This window comes from Carettochelys insculpta, chromosome 9, assembly GCF_033958435.1.
Source record: "Carettochelys insculpta isolate YL-2023 chromosome 9, ASM3395843v1, whole genome shotgun sequence".
In the NCBI taxonomy this organism is placed as follows: Eukaryota; Metazoa; Chordata; order Testudines; family Carettochelyidae; genus Carettochelys; species Carettochelys insculpta.
Window position 1 is genome coordinate 64,668,564 of NC_134145.1, and position 16,227 is coordinate 64,684,790.

Below are 16,227 nucleotides of genomic sequence, written 5' to 3' on the forward strand. Positions count from 1 at the left end.
CAGCAGCGGTGGGATAACAGCCGGGCTATGTGCCTAGCTGGGCCGACAGCCTGAGCGGCTCCCAGGCGGTGGCTAACGCTGCTTTGACCTGGGCCTGGCGCAGGGGAAACCTCCTTCCCTCCCTGGGCCAGTGGAAGCCAAGCAGACAGGGGCACCCACGGGCCCTGCTTGGAGGGAAGGGCCAAGCAGCTGCGGCTCCCGGCAGCTCCCCCCGGCTTGGGGTGCTCAGCGCCCGGCCCGGGCCGGCCCTGCTGCTCCCCCCTGCAGCTGTTCCTCCCCAGCCAGGAGTGCGCTGTGGCCTGGGGGTGCGGCCAGGCCCCCGGCGCTGCTCGCTCGGGACAGATTTCCCCGCGCACCCAGGCTGTGCACCAGCCCCGGACACGCCGCGGGGGCGCTGCGATCAGCCGGCCGGCTCGCAGCGCGCCCTCCCCCGCGCGGCGCTGCCCCGAGCCCCGGGACCCGCCCAGGCTGGAGGCGCGCGGAGGGCAGCGCCCGTCCCGCCCGCTCGTCTCCTCCCTGCAGCCGGGGCGGGGCCGCGGGGTTACCCGGCCGGCGCGGGCCGCGGAGCCCCAGAGCGCTCCCCGCAGCAGCCAGCGGAGCCCGGCCCAGCTCAGCCCGCCGCCGTCATGCCCAAGTGCCCGCGCTGCCAGAAGGAGGTGTACTTCGGTAAGGGCGCCCGGCCCCCCGCGGGGTGCACTGCCGGCACTCCGCCCCCCCAGCTCCTGTCCCCCCCGCGGGGTGCACTGCCGGCACTCCGCCCCCCCAGCTCCTGTCCCCCCCGCGGGGTGCACTGCCGGCACTCCGCCCCCCCAGCTCCTGTCCCCCCAGCGGGGTGCACTGCCGGCACTCCGCCCCCCCAGCTCCTGTCCCCCCAGCGGGGTGCACTGCCGGCACTCCGCCCCCCCCAGCTCCTGTCCCCCCCGCGGGGTGCACTGCTGGCACTCCGCCCCCCCAGCTCCTGTCCCCCCCGCGGGGTGCACTGCCGGCACTCCGCCCCCCCCCAGCTCCTGTCCCCCCCGCGGGGTGCACTGCTGGCACTCCGCCCCCCCAGCTCCTGTCCCCCCCGCGGGGTGCACTGCTGGCACTCCGCCCCCCCCCAGCTCCTGTCCCCCCCGCGGGGTGCACTGCCGGCACTCCGCCCCCCCCCAGCTCCTGTCCCCCCCGCGGGGTGCACTGCCGGCACTCCGCCCCCCCCCAGCTCCTGTCCCCCCCGCGGGGTGCACTGCCGGCACTCCGCCCCCCCCCCCCAGCTCCTGTCCCCCCCGCGGGGTGCACTGCCGGCACTCCGCCCCCCCCCCTCAGCTCCTGTCCCCCCCGCGGGGTGCACTGCCGGCACTCCGCCCCCCCCCCCCCTCAGCTCCTGTCCCCCCAGCGGGGTGCACTGCCGGCACTCCGCCCCCCCCCAGCTCCTGTCCCCCCAGCGGGGTGCACTGCCGGCACTCCGCCCCCCCCCAGCTCCTGTCCCCCCCGCGGGGTGCACTGCCGGCACTCCGCCCCCCCAGCTCCTGTCCCCCCCGCGGGGTGCACTGCCGGCACTCCGCCCCCCCCCAGCTCCTGTCCCCCCAGCGGGGTGCACTGCCGGCACTCCGCCCCCCCCCAGCTCCTGTCCCCCCAGCGGGGTGCACTGCCAGCACTCCGACCCCCCCCCAGCACCCGTCCCCCCGCGGGGTGCACTGCCAGCACTCCGACCCCCCCCCCCCAGCGCCCGTCCCCCCGCGGGGTGCACTGCCGGCACTCCGCCCCCCCCAGCTCCTGTCCCCCCAGCGGGGTGCACTGCCGGCACTCCGCCCCCCCAGCTCCTGTCCCCCCAGCGGGGTGCACTGCCGGCACTCCGCCCCCCCAGCTCCTGTCCCCCCAGCGGGGTGCACTGCCAGCACTCCGACCCCCCCCCAGCGCCCGTCCCCCCGCGGGGTGCACTGCCGGCACTCCGCGCCCCCAGCTCCTGTCCCCCCAGCGGGGTGCACTGCCGGCACTCCGCCCCCCCCCAGCTCCTGTCCCCCCAGCGGGGTGCACTGCCAGCACTCCGCCCCCCCCCAGCTCCTGTCCCCCCAGCGGGGTGCACTGCCAGCACTCCGACACCCCCCCCAGCTCCTGTCCCCCTAGCGGGGTGCACTGCCAGCACTCCGCCCCCCCCCCTCAGCTCCTGTCCCCCCAGCGGGGTGCACTGCCAGCACTCCGCCCCCCCCCCAGCTCCTGTCCCCCCAGCGGGGTGCACTGCCAGCACTCCGCCCCCCCAGCTCCTGTCCCCCCCGCGGGGTGCACTGCCAGCACTCCGCCCCCCCCAGCTCCTGTCCCCCCAGCGGGGTGCACTGCCGGCACTCCGCCCCCCCAGCTCCTGTCCCCCCAGCGGGGTGCACTGCCGGCACTCCGCCCCCCCCAGCTCCTGTCCCCCCCGCGGGGTGCACTGCCAGCACTCCGCCCCCCCCAGCTCCTGTCCCCCCAGCGGGGTGCACTGCCAGCACTCTGACCCCCCCCAGCTCCAGTCCCCCAGCGGGGTGCACTGCCAGTATTCCGACCCCCCCCAGCTCCTGTCCCCCAGCGGGGTGCACTGTCAGCATTCCGACCCCCCCCCAGCGCCTGCCCACCAGTGCCCTGCCCGCTCCTGTGGGGTGCTCCACCTCACCCCACCTGCCCTGCACCCCAGTACTCAGACCCCCACCACCCCCTGCCCCCGGTGCCGTGTCTGCCCCGCACCCCACTGCCACCTCCTGGCACCCTGCTCATTGCCTGCCCCAGTCCCTGCCCCATGCTGTCTGCCCCTGCCGACCCCCGCCCCCCCATCGCCCTGCCAGCCGCTGCCCCTCAAGATGCCCTGCACCTGGTACCCCTCTCCCTGCTTCGTCCTGCTTTGGGTGAACTAACAGACCCTGCCTGCCCCCTGGGGTGCCCTGCCCCGGTGCCTGCCCCTCCCCCACCTTCCTCATGGGGTGCCTGACACCCAGCTCCCACCAAGAGTTGCCCTGCCCGCTGCCCCCCCGGCTATCTGTGCGCTTTGGCACTAGAGCTCTGCAGGGGCAGCCAGGGACCTTGCCCTCCGCACTTCCTCTCTACCCCCACTTCCTAGCAGCTGCCCGACCCCCAGCCCAGCTGTGCTGTGGAGGTGCCCTGCCTGCTGCTGCCCCTGTCTGTAGGAGCACTCCGGCACCCTGCTGCGGCACAGCGCTGGTGGGTGGGGCAGCGGGCGCTGGTGGCTCGAGTTGTGCCCCACTCAGTGCTGGTGACACGCTGCTGCAGCTGTGTTTGGCTTGTGCCCGGCGCTGCCAGCTGCAGTGGCTGGTGGGGGACAAGCTGTCTGCAGAATCCCCCCACCCGCAGCTGGCCACTCACAGTGCACCGCCAGGCCCATGCTAGTCTGGTCCTCCTGCATCGAGCGGGTCTGCGGGGGCTGCATGGGTGTCTGGATCCCTGCTAGCCCCCAGGGAAGTGCTGCCCCCTCCCCTGGTGCGGGCAGGCTGCGGGAGGCTGGCTGGCAGGGCCTGCGGTGGTACGGCCGGAGCAGGAGCCCGTGCAGGGGAAGAGGCTCTGGTTTGTGGATCTCTTGCATGGCTCCAAGTGGCGAGTGAGGAGATGCGGACAGCAGCCTCGCAAGCCAGGAAGGGGGTGTTCTCCTACCCAGCAATTTCACCCCACAAGTTATCGTTCATCAGGAGTGCTTTATAATCACCCCCAGCCCAGCCCAGCCCAGGCCCTGCAGGCATGCTGCTCTCCAGTGAGGTCTGGCCCAGGTGGGCGGGGGGGGGCTGCAGCGCGATCGCCCTCCCCCACAGCCTCTGCTGGCTCCCTGGCCCCCATGGCCTCTGCTGCCGCGTAGGGAGTGTGGCGTGTCACTTCCGGGACACCGGGGGGCAGGGAGGAAAAATGGGGTGCAACGTAAAATGTTTGCTCACCCCAGGTCCAGAGGAACTGAAAGTCCGTTTGTGCAAACCAGCGGGTCGCAGCCTATTGACCAGTGTGTGTTGCCCACACACCTGTGTGTGCTATGCCGGCTGCACCCACCCAATACACAGACGGCCCATAACACCTTGCGACGGTCATGGGGGCCGCAGCTGTGTGCCAAGCGGGCCAAAAGCAGGCGGCAGGCTCCGCACTGCTGGTGTAAATGATAGGCCCAGAAATCCAAAGAGTTCCTGGTCAATTAGTGAGAAATAACAAAGCAGAGTCTGGGTTAAGGGGGGAAGGAATTTATGCTGTAATTTTTAAATCATTTACTTGTAGTGCTGTTATACTGCCCCACTGGATCCTGAGCTCACAGACTGATAGCACTTGTGATGTCTGTCGAGAGATACTACCCAAAGCCAGTGAAAATACATGTTCTTATATAGCTGCCCATCACCAAGTCTCTGAGCCCCCCCGTTCCCTTCTCTGCAGTGTGGGCGGGAAATGTTCAGAATCCAGAAATTACACACGATTGTAGAATGAGTGAGCTGGTGTCAGTTTCTCTGTACAAGAGGGCCTGCTCGCTCTGTCAAGCTGCGTGTTCCAGATGAACGGTTGGACAGAAACACTGTTATTAGGTGAATGCTGTCTGTGGGGGACGGTTGGTAGAGACATAAAATAGATTCTTGCCATGTGTTTTGCAAGGTTAGCAAATATAAAGGTATCAGAGGGGTAGTCATGTTAGTCTGTCTCTGCGAAACCAATGAGAAGTCCTGTGGCACCTTACAGACCAGCATTTATTGGAGCCTAAGCTTTTGTGCTCAGAGACCTGCTCCATTTCCTCTGACAAAGTGACTCATTGCTCACGAAAGCTTAGGCTCCGGTAAACGTTAGTCTAGTCTGCAAGGTGCAAATGTAAATGTGCAACAGTTGGGAAGTTGTGTCTAGGACACACAGTTGTAATCTGGATGTGAAGGAAGATCTGGAGAAAACAGTTGGAAGGAGAGAATTGTTTATGGGGGTGTGAGTGGTTAGGTCAGCTGTGCTCCCAAAGAGAGGACCCCGGGATGAGCTGTGTTTTAGTATTAGACACTAGTCGGTTTTTGATTCTGAGATGTTTCCACCTCCACGGTATCTATTGTGTATCGTCTGTTTAACCAATGTCTAAAGAGGGAGCTAGGACTGACAGTGACCGCTTGAGTCCAGGGACAAACATCAAACAACTGATGCTTAAGTGTTTTTAGATCTCCTATATCGGGGGCACAATTCATCACTGCCTTGTGAGGTTATTTACATCTGTTGATGGTGAGCACAGAGCTCTACCAAGGAAATCTGGGTGAAATTATTTTCATCTGACAGTAAATTTGCTGCCAAAAAATTGCATTTTTCAGAGCACTGAAGCTATTTGTGACTTCAGGTTTAATTCAGCAAAGTGTTTTGTCAGGGGGGAAAAAAACTTAGACATATTTTGAAAGTGTCAGCAGGGCTCTTTTTGCAAATCTGGGTATTTTGTTCTGAATCATCATATTCTAAACACCTCACATGACCTACGCTCCATTTTTGGGCTCTGCAATTTGTGAGAAGTCCCTTCCCCCCTCTCCCCCTGAAAAAAATTGGTTTCTGTTAGGAAAAAAGCTAATTTTCCAGTTTGGCCCCCAGTCCAAAACGCTCAGTTGGCCACTCAGGTCCGCTCCCAAGGGTGAACAGCGATGGCACCGCTGGCCAGTCCAAAATGAGGACCATGAATCAGAGGCCAGGCCTTGGAGAAGTCACCTAATGTACCCGGGAAAACTTGCAAAGATGCGTATGCAAATGGACACCTCTGAATAGTTGCTCCGTGAGATCTAGCTGCAGCTCCCTCCATTTGTTTCCTTCTGCGCAGGGAGGTCTGTAAGTCATTGTCCAAAGGCCCTTTCCTCTCTGGCTGTCGGCCAAACAGAGCAGGTTTAAGTAGCACTTTGATGGTCCCCAAGCACGTGAGCCAATTGCTACAGGCATGCTGCAGATGCACTGGCTTACGGCTGTGCCACGATTTCCTCCAGGTGAACGCATTGGCCCATTGCTCCTGCAGTGCCATTCTCAGCTTCGATGGAGCTGTTTGCTGAAGGTGGACAGACAGGAGGGCTGGGGAGGGAGCCACCCTGAGACGCTGGACGCTCCAGGGCAGAGTCCAGCACCAGGATCAGAAAAAGTTGGTTCCTGAATACTTTACAAAGCAAATTAACTGGATTCTGAACAGCTAATTCTGCTGTCAATCACAGTCATGAATGCCTGCACTGTTATAACAGACGGTGCCATGTAATGAAGAATGTCTTATCCGAATCAGATTACAGGGTGGTGGAGACATCTGTAAGGCTTGTTTTTCTTACAAATCTCACTGCGTGCCGCTGACTCCCCTGGGCATTGGATCCCGCCTCTAGCCAGGCGCAGATGGATAGCTGCACCCTGATTTGGAAGGCGTTCCCCAGAAGCCGCAGATTTCTGTACTGGTTCAAAGCACTCAGTCGGGTGACATAAGCCCCGCCGTGCCATGGGTGTATCGCAGAGGTTTGGGTAGCTAGCCATGGCAATAACCTTTGCAGCAAAAGTTTAATTCCAGCTAATGAAGCTACTTGTAGAAGTTTCCCCAGGCTCTTGGTTTCCCCATGTCCCTGGTATAAAAACGCTGGAGCATTTTGCTGTTAGAAGCGGTTGCTGCTCATCTAAGTCCTGTCATCGGATAAATCAGTCAGGCATAGGCTGGAAACACATGCATATCTTTTTTTCTTTCTGTGGCTTATATTTCTGCTTATATTGGCTGATGGGTGTGTCCTACTTTCCTGTTTGCTGTGCCAGGAAAAAGCTTCGGGAATGGCTCAGAGCACAAGAATTCCAGAGTTTGTATGTCCCTGCTCTTTGTGTTTCTCTAGTTTCCCATCCATTCCAATGGCAGGGCCTATGCTAGAGAAATTGCCTGAAGAACCCTAACGCAGAGCCAGCCCTGGCTGGGGGCCTGCTACAGAAGAGATTCCCAAAGCGGAACCACCCTTTCAGTTACTTTATTTCAGCTGATTTAACCAAAGGGGGTAAAATCAGATCCGGCTGCAAGAGCCTTGTCTAACTTACTGGAGCCAACACCCATCCAGTTAAGTGGTGGTAGCGCCAATGGGAGTTTTTGTACTGTTCCCCCCATGTGAACGAGGCTCAGACCTCCTCCCTTGAAGTACAGTTCTGCTCAGAATGATGTCAGACATTGGCACTGGGAGGTTTACAGTTCATTGATGCCAGGTGACATTTGCTAACAGCTAGAGAAAAAGGTTTTAATATCGCTGTCAGCACCTGCGGTCTAAAGTCAGGTGGGTCTTGTTCTGGTTTGCACCTCCCCGGGCATAAACACCGTACTCTCCAGCTATCATTGTTAATTCAGTCCATCAACTCAGAAAAGAGCCAGCTGTCACTTGCACAGCTGGCCTAGCCCTGCAGGGCTCACCAAGGATGAACAAGCAGATGAGGCTGTGTGTGCTCTTTAGAGAATGGGTTTGTTGAGCAACGAAAACCTATTTTGATGAAGTTACTGAAATGACCTCAGCTGTACAAGTCTTGCCTGTACTAAGGGGAAGATCAAACCGCTTAGGGTCAATCTTCTGGAGTTCAATTTTGTGCGTCTGGTGAAGACACAGCAAAATCAGTCTCTCTGGGGTCAGCAGTCGAGTCCTGTACTCCATGCTATTGCTATCACGTTGAGTAAGGGAGGTCGACGTGAGAGTAGAGAGGTTAGACTCAGATATGCCAATTCTAGTTCCACAAATGCTGTAGCTAGAATTGCATATCTGAAACAGCCTTATTTCCCTAGTACAGACTCACCCAGCACGTAATGCTTCTGCCAGGGAGAGCCCACAATCCATTCTGAGCTCCTGTTTCTAAGATCTGAGCAGTAACCTTGGTCGCGCATAAGCAGTTGTGGGGTAAGAAGAGGAGTTCAGAATCAAACTGCAGCAAGGCAGGTTTAGGTTGAGGTTGGACATTAGGAAAAGCTTCCTAACGGTCAGGAACAGCAAGAAGTCTTGTGGCACCTTATAGACTAACAGATATTTTGAAGCATAAGCTTTCGTGGGCAGAGACCCGCTTCCTTTTGCCCACGAAAGCTTATGCTCCAAAATATCTGTTAGTCTATAAGGTGCCACAAGACTTCTTGTTGTTCTCGAAGCTACAGACTAACACAGCTCCCTCTCTGATGACTGTCGGTGGTTAAACACTGGAATAAATTGTCGAGGGAGGTTGTGGAAGCTTCATCACTGGAGATATTTAAGAGCATTTAGACAGACATCTGTTGGGGATGGTATGCTCTAGACAGAGCTTGGTCCTGCTGCGAGGGCAGGGGGCTGGATTCAGTGACCTTGCAAAGTCCTTTCCAGTCCTAGTGTTCCGTGATTCTGTGATCTCTCAGCTCCTGCTATGGGTCCCAGCACTGGAGGTCTTGTACGGGGCCTTTTGCTCAGGTTTAGCCACTGTCACTGCATCTCACTTCATAGTCTGGTTCTTCTGTCCGGCTCACAGCCCACCCAAGAAAGGAGTTGTAATCCAGAGCCCCCGGAGACCAGCACCCCGCTGCTGCACCGGAGCGCAGAGGTGTTAGTGCATAAGCAGAAATCCTACCCTCAAGCTCGGACGCCTGCCTTGTTCAGGCGCGGCAAATCCACTCAAAGTTCCTGAAAGGGCCCTGTGGTATGCTCAGCCTCATTGCTCAATACACAAGGTGCTGACAGAACACTAGGCTCTTTGGAACATCACAGCCTTTGTGCTGTCATTACATTCCATCCTGTGTTCTTTCCTTCTTCATGCAAAACATGTACGAGATTAGGGCAGTAGCCTTATTGTTCCCCTGGGAGCTGCCTCCAGGCTTTTCTCGGTTGTCTGAACCCAGGTCCGTTTCCAAGCACGCTGCTGTTTGCTGTGGCTTTCAGCAAGAAATGTGCCACAAAGAGCCTGGCAGCAAGAAGTACCCTGTATTCATAAGTCGGAAAAGGGATTTCCAGCAGATCTAGGGATGTTGTTGTTCCCCTGTACTCAGCACTGGCGAGGCCACATCTGGAGTATTGTGTCCAGTTCTGGGCCCCCCAGTGCAGAAAGGATGTGGAGGCATTGGAGCAGGTTCAGTGGGGGGCAAAGAAAATGATTAAGGGGCTGGAGCACATGGCCTATGTGGAGAGGCTGAGGGATTTGGGCTTATTTAGTTTGCGGAAGAGGAGAGTGAGGGGTGATTTGAGAGCAGCCTTCAGCTTCCTGAAGGGAGCTCTACAGACGATGGAGAGAGGCTGTTCTCAATGGTGACAGATGGCAGAACAAGGAGCAATGGTCTCAAGTTACAGAGGAAGAGGTGTAGGTTGGATGTTAGGAAAAGCTATTTCCCCAGGAGGGTGGTGAGGCACTGGAATGAGTTACCAAGAGAGGTGGTGGAATCTCCATCCCTGGAGGTTTTTTAAGTCCCAGCTTGACAAAGTCCTGGCTGGGAGGATTTTGTTGGGGTGGATCCTGCTTTAGGCAGGGGGCTGGACTCGATGACTCCTGAGGTCCCTTCCAGCCCTGGGATTCTGTGATTCTGTGTTTTGGCAAGTTTGCTTCCCAGTGTCAGACCAGGTGTCCTCCTGTTCCCCACCCCCACCCCGGAACGGGTGCCAAAAGGCGTGGTTGCCTCAGAAGTGAAGGGTTTGGTGTGACCAGTGTAGAGTGAGGCCACTGATGGTTTTAGGTTTCAGATGCAGAAGAATTTCAGTTCGGCTCGAGGAGCAGTCCTCCTTGCTGTGCGAGGGCTGGCTGAAGGGTGCCGGTCCCTATGTTTGACTCTTGCCATTTCCCTTCTGCAATCTCCCCCATGTTAGCAGTGTAACGAATACAGCAGTGAGTCCCTGCAAGACGCAGACACCGTGGCCCTTCCAGAAAGGAGCGGGAGGTAATGAGGCAGCAGGCGTTTCCCACCCCAAATCCTCCAACCGGCAATAATGTGCCGGGAAATTGAGTGTGCAAAGGAAGTACTCTGCACGCTATGGCCTGTTTCTCAGCACACACACGTTTTACAAGTGCTGCGTAGGCTCCTGAGTGTGAAAACTGGCAGCTGCCTCAAGTGTCTAACGGTGAATGAGCCCCACTGGCCCCTGGAACGAAAGCCCCTCCAGCAGCTTTGGCATTTAATCAGTTAGGCGGCAGGGCCTTTTCCCACGGGCAGACCTCTGACGGTGCCCACGCTGCCTGGGAGCAGGACGAAGGACAGGGCTGATGCGAGTAGGACGCAAAAGTGCAGAGAGCTGCTTGAGATGGCTCCCCACCCCTGTGCTGGCAAGGTTCCCTGTGACTGTCTCGTTATACCTCTCTGACCTGTGCCAGCCCTACCTTCCTCCCGAGGGCCCGGCAGACTCGGGGGGGGGGGGGCGCTGGGCAGGGCGCAGAGGGCCATGCTGCTGGATAATGGTCCCTTTGTTACTGGGCAGCGAGCGCAGGGGTAGTGGGGCTTGGCTTAGGGCCTACAGCCGCTCCCCAGCACTTGCTGGCTGGGCGTGGGGTGGACTCGCCCTGTCGCAGCCGCCTGACTGTTGCTGTTTTTTGTCTACACATGGACAGCTGAGAAGGTCACCTCCCTGGGGAAGGACTGGCACCGACCCTGCTTGAGGTGTGAGAAGTGCAACAAGACCTTGACTTCGGGTGGCCATGCGGAGGTAAGGGCTGAGAGGGCCGCTGGCTCCATGCCATGCCTGCTGAGTTGCAGCTTGCCCTGCGCAGGTCCGATGGGTTGCAGTGTTAATGAATGGTGCCTTTCTACCCCGGCCTGATGGTGGCATGCTGCCCTAGCAATACCTCGGGGCTTCTCCCAGGGTACTCCGCAGCACCTCTGGGGAATTCCCTGCACTGTGCTGCTCCTGCCCCACCGCACAGCCACCGAGTGGGAACGTCCACGGGTTGTTGCTAGTTCCCTCTTGGGGCGGGGGTTTCTCTGTACTCGCCAGCCAGCCTGGCTCTTCTCCCCTGGCCTCGGCTCCTGCAGCACGGTCCAGCTCAGACCCTCCTCCATCCCTGGAAGCAGGGAGCTTGTAGCAAGGGTCAGTGACTCCTTGCCCTGGGCCTGGACTGCTCTCCTGAGCTCCAGGCACCCTGCCTAGCCAGCCTACGTTTCTGGCTTCTCTCCACTGTGTCGCTCAGGCTGGCCCCCGGTTTGCTGATTGCCTGGCTGCCGGTGCTGCGCATGGGGTAACTCTCCGTCATGGGGCCATCTGGAGAGTGAGAGGTGGGCTGTGGCGGGCCAGAGAGATGACACACTATGCTGGGGTCAGGCTGCAGCAAAGCAACCAGGGCCAGGGTACGAGGGTGCTATTTGGTGGCCTCCCAGAGCCAACGGCATCTTCGCTGCTGCAGGATTCCTGGGCACGCGGGGCCCTGCCTGTGCGGAGTGGGGAGTTCAAGGCTCATGGAGCCACACCCTCTGCAGCTGCTGTACCAGTTACTCAGGTCACAGCCTTCAGCGTCGAAAGGAGGGGGGGGAGACCCTGCGGCTGGGGCGAGGTCTTTGGTGGAGTCCCTGGAATACTGGACTCCCAGGGTCCTGCCTCCAAGAAGTAGGAACACTGCATTCACTGGCCTCCCCCGGCTGCCCAGTGGGGCCTGGCTTCATGTGCGGGCTGGCCGGTTGCCAGGGCTGAGGGCTCCGGCTGGCTGGGAGCCAGGCTAATGTGGCAGGTGGAGATGGGGCCAGGTCCCCTGCGGGGAGGGTTTGCCGATTTGGAGGAACCCTGCAGAGCGCCGAGGGGATGCCCCATTGCACATAAGAGTCCCTGGGGTTGGAGCTGGGTGGCTCAAGGTGCCCTCACCTGGTCCAGAGCCAGTCTCAGGTGAGGAGGGATGTGAGTTGGACCTGAGGCTCTGATTGGTTCCTGGCTCAGTTCTCCGCTTGGGGCGCCTGTCGGACCAGTGTCAGGGCTTCAGGACTGAGGAGCAGGCAGTCTGGACGAGACTCCCGGGGCGCTGAATCCTGCTCCCCACTCGCAGGGCTAGCAGTGTGCCCCATGGCTCAGACACATCTGCTCTGAGGCCCAGGCCCTGTTGCCTGCTCGTCTTGGGTTACTGAGGAGTGTCTCCTCTCTCTGCAGCACGACGGGAAGCCCTACTGCAACCAGCCCTGCTACTCTGCCTTGTTTGGACCCAAAGGTCAGTGTCTCCGTGCTCGGGGTGGGTTATTGGCTACTGGTGGCTTTCTGGGATCCATGCCCAGAAGCAAGACATACACATACCTATCTCACAGCGCTGGAAGGGACCTTCGGAGGTCGTCGCGTCCAGTCCCCTGCCCTCACAGCCGGACCTAGCACCATCCCAGGCAGATTGAATTCTTTGCCCCAGACCCCTAAATGGCCTCCTCAAGGCATGAGCTGGGTTTACAAGGCCAGTGGTCGAACCACTGAGCTACCCCTCCCCCTCCACTGTATGTCCCAGCTCCCGGATCTGTGCACATTCACCCGTGTCCGTCCGCAGACATGCTGGCCTGAGCTCCCAGCTCACAAGCCCCCTTGTACCCGCAGACACCCCTCCCTCGCCCCCCCATACATTCCTAAACTCGGGCAAACAGTCACAGGTGCACCCCTAAATACACCCACACCCAGTGGGGCTGACAGCCACCACCGGCCCAGAGGTAAGTGGGGGACAGCTCTGTGACATCTGCTCACGCCTCCTTCCCCATTCTCCGGGGGCCGTGCAGCTTTCCCCTGGCCACTCTGCACACCCTGCCTCAGGCGTGCCCTGCGGCCTGTCTTTTGCCATCTCCACTCGCTGGCTGGAGAGGCTCCTGCGGACCTGCTTTGTGCTTCCCTGGGGGGGTGCCGGGGGTGGCCCAGCTCGGCAGTCGGGGGGGCACTTTGCTAGTTACTTTGGCAGCAGCGGCGTTGGGTCAGCGCTGTGGCAAGTTTCGTGCCCTGTTGGCTGTAGCTCTCCTGTCTGCTGGGACGGAGGTGGCCAGGTCGACAGGGGGATTCTCCCGTTGGCTTAGCTACCACCCGTCGGGCAGGTGATCGCCTGTGTTGACAGCCGGCCCCCTTCTGTCAGAGCTGGGAGCCTCCACACCAGATGTGCCCTGCGTGTCTGGGACAAATCGGCTGCTTCCCCCTCTGGCGTTTGGGTGGCGGTTCTGTCTCCCAAGAGCTGCTGGGCCTGGCACGTGGTGAATGCCAGCCCCAAGGGGCCTGCTTCTCTGGCCAGGGCATGAGTCTTAGGTACTCCGCACAACTCACTCTCATGAGGTCCTCTCGTGCAAAGGCTTTCCCAGGCCAGCTGCTCTGCCCCTCCCGCCGACACAGCACTCCCGTGTGCAGCCCTTCACGCCTGGGTGCCGACAGCCACGAGGCATCAGATTCAGAGCATGACAACCCCCAAGTGCGTGCAGGTTGCCAGAGCCCCGCGCAGCCGAGAGGGCTAAAGAGAAGGGCTCTCAGGCCTGGCAGGCCGCCGGGGGCTGCGTGACTCGGCATGTGTTAGGGCTGATTCCCTCTCCCCACCCCCAGCAGGTTCATGCTCCCCTTTGGGATGTGACTTGCTGCGTGCCACTGTTGGTATGGGTGCACGGTGGCAGAGGCTGAGGAATTCCACTTGGGTTCCTGCCACGCCGTGCCTGCTGGGGCTGCTGGGTGTACTGGGAAGGTGGGACGTGGCATCACCTGCGTGCTCTTCTTGGGACAGGCTCGGGGCCATGCCAGCCAGGCAGTCACCTGCGCCTTCACAGCCGCTCGTGGGCCATGCTGGATGCGGAGGCAGCCAGCCCCGGCAGAGCCATGCCACTGCTGCTTGTAGCCTTTGGCTTGGCTGGGAGTGTGGGACCTTTGGCGAGCTGCAGGAGCTACCAGAGGAAATGCCAGGCTGTGCCAGGTTGGGGAGTGGAACTAGAGTCAGGCGTGACCATAGCGTGTCCCCTCCAGCTGCTAGGCAGAGGGTCCCTGCAGCATCACCCTCTGTCCCCAGAGGGTGGGACCCACTGGTATCCCTGCTAGACACCTCGGCCAGCTTGGAGCAGCTGCTGCGTGGCAGGAGCTGGAACCCCGATGACCCCAGGTTAACTGATGGCTGTGCTGAGTGCCCAGCCTGGGTGGGACTGCAGGGATGTGCAGCGCTGCATGTGCCCACGGCTGGTGCCTGCCGATTGGGGCTGAGGGGCTGGTGAGTGGCAGCACAGGTGTTCTGCCTTGGGCTGCTCTCTGGGATCCTGGGCTGTGCAGGATCCAACCTGAGCCTGGCTCTTGGGCTGCCAGCTGGCGGGCTGGAGGGTTTCGCCCCCCAGCTCTGCAGGGAGGGGGCTCCCCCTGCAGTCACCGAAGCGCAGGACTCCCTGCCTGGCGTACTCACGGCCCCGTTGTGTTTCTCTTGCAGGGTTTGGCCGGGGCGGCACTGAGAGTCATACATTCAAGTAAACCGCAGGTAAATGCCTTTGTTCCTGGTCGCACGGCACGCGCCCGCCCGGCACGCCAGGCCGCGTCTTCTGGAGTGCTGCTGCATCCCTCGGGTTGGCATGTTTCCTCCAGCCCGTGTGGCCCAGAACTGGGGTCCGTAGGCCAGTGGCCGAAGTCATTTGCCTTCTCCCAGCCTTGCTCCACTGCAGTTAGCCGGATCCGTGCTGCTCTCCATGTCCGAGAGCCCCAGTCCCCCTGCAGGCCACTGTGAATGCTGCCCCCAAGCTCCGGGTGCGAGTCTCTGATGGGTGTCTCTGGTGTGTTGCACTCAGAGCCTGCCCCAGAGGAGGTTCACCTGTGGCAGCCCCTAGCTGGGCAGCCTGGCTGTCTAATGCCTTCAACTCCGGCGGTCGTGCCCTGTCCCTGGAGTCACAGTCAGTGGCTGCCACAAGCACCGCTTTGTTCCCCGGCACCCGCCCCACAACTGTGGCCATTCGTGGCCAAGCCCTCCATGCCAGTGCTGCTCTGCTGCCCTGCTGGCTGGCCCGTCACCTGCGTTTCCTTCTCCTCCATCTCTAGGGCTGGAGGTAGAGGATTCCCGATGGAGCCTGGGGACAGCACGAGCACTGGGAGAAACGCAACGTTAATTCACTATGTAATTAGCCTGCTGAAAGCAATAAAGTACCCAGTGGAGTAGAGCTGGTGCTGATGGGAGACTCAGCTGTTTGTGCTGGGGGGGCCCATACGCAGGAGAGGACAGGGGGTGTGGGCTGATGTCACCCATAGCCTCGTGGGAAGGAGAGAGTCCCAGGTCCCCTGCCAGCCAGAATGGCAGCCCTGCTTTCAAACCCCGCGCGAGTGCCTGGGGGCTGCGGTGGTGTTCGCAGCCAGGATGAAGTCACGCCCTCGCTGGAGCACCAGTGCTTCCCGGGATCAGATGACCAGCCGGTTCTCAGCTTGAAAGCGCCTCAGCCCTGGCGGCATTAGCAAACCGCAGCTGTGACTGGAAGGCAGCAGGCCCCGGTCAGCACCTCGCTGAAGGGCTCCCATGCCTGGCCTCAGCCAGGGATTCCCCAGTACCAAGCCCCAGGTTCCATTCTCCATTACCTGGAGCCAGGTGCCCCAGAGGGAATGAACAGAAGAGGAAATTATCAAGTGACCCCTCCCCTGCCAGGCCAGACCCAGCACCTGGCCGGTGGGAAACTGCCCATCGCTCCCCTTAGCGCACTCTCCCTTCGGCCCGTCGTGCTGTCCGGGTGTGTCAGGCACGTCAGTGGGGTGGACTGGCCAGCGGGTGTGAGCCAGGCTCTGGCGGGGAAGTGGGGCGGCCCAGGACATCATTCTGTGCTTTGCAGATTTCAGTTTGGTGGCGTGTTCTAGCAGCCCACCTGGCTCTCGCGGCATGGTCTGACTGGAGGTGGGTTGAGGGCTCTGGGCTAGCACGTGGTTGCCCGTGTGCCTACAAACGTTTCTGTGCTGTCCACTGGCTAGTGGCTCTGCTTCCCACTTCAGGATTTAAAATTAACTCTTTTGTCTGGACAACTCAATACGTTATTTTCACGTCGGCTTCGGTGACCTCTGCCTTGTTTCACCGGCTCCAGAATGCCTTCCAAGTGGAGGCTGGAGCACAGAAAGGGGAGGTCTGCGGCTGTGCTGGTGCTAGAACTAAACAGGCAAAGCCAGAAACACAAGAGGAGCCACTGCATTGTACTTCCATCTCCACTGCAAGGGGGTCCCTCTCGCGTCTCAGCCACTGCAGCACTGCCCTGAGCACGGAGCAGACAGGTGTTCAGTCAGCTACCTATAATGCCCATATGTCATTGGGAACCAGCAGCCCCATGTTTCCAAAGCAGCTCATGATTTCTAGCTGGGCGAGATTTCAAGTGCCCCGCAGCAGCGTTTGTGGCAAGCTCTCAAGCCCCCAGACGACGGGGTCGTGGGCCTCTCCGCAGGCTGT

General features: G+C 60.4%; 1 protein-coding gene across 1 annotated transcript; it reads left to right on the plus strand.

The window, feature by feature from the left end:
- Positions 1-465: 465 nt before the first annotated feature.
- Positions 466-14,968, plus strand: CRIP1 (cysteine rich protein 1). Its single transcript, XM_075002900.1, has 5 exons — positions 466-666; positions 10,471-10,565; positions 11,991-12,048; positions 14,251-14,298; positions 14,850-14,968. The coding sequence occupies exons 1-4, from the start codon at positions 627-629 to the stop codon at positions 14,289-14,291; spliced, it is 234 nt and encodes a 77-aa protein (XP_074859001.1). The 5' UTR covers positions 466-626; the 3' UTR covers positions 14,292-14,298; positions 14,850-14,968.
- The last annotated feature ends 1,259 nt before the right edge of the window (positions 14,969-16,227 follow it).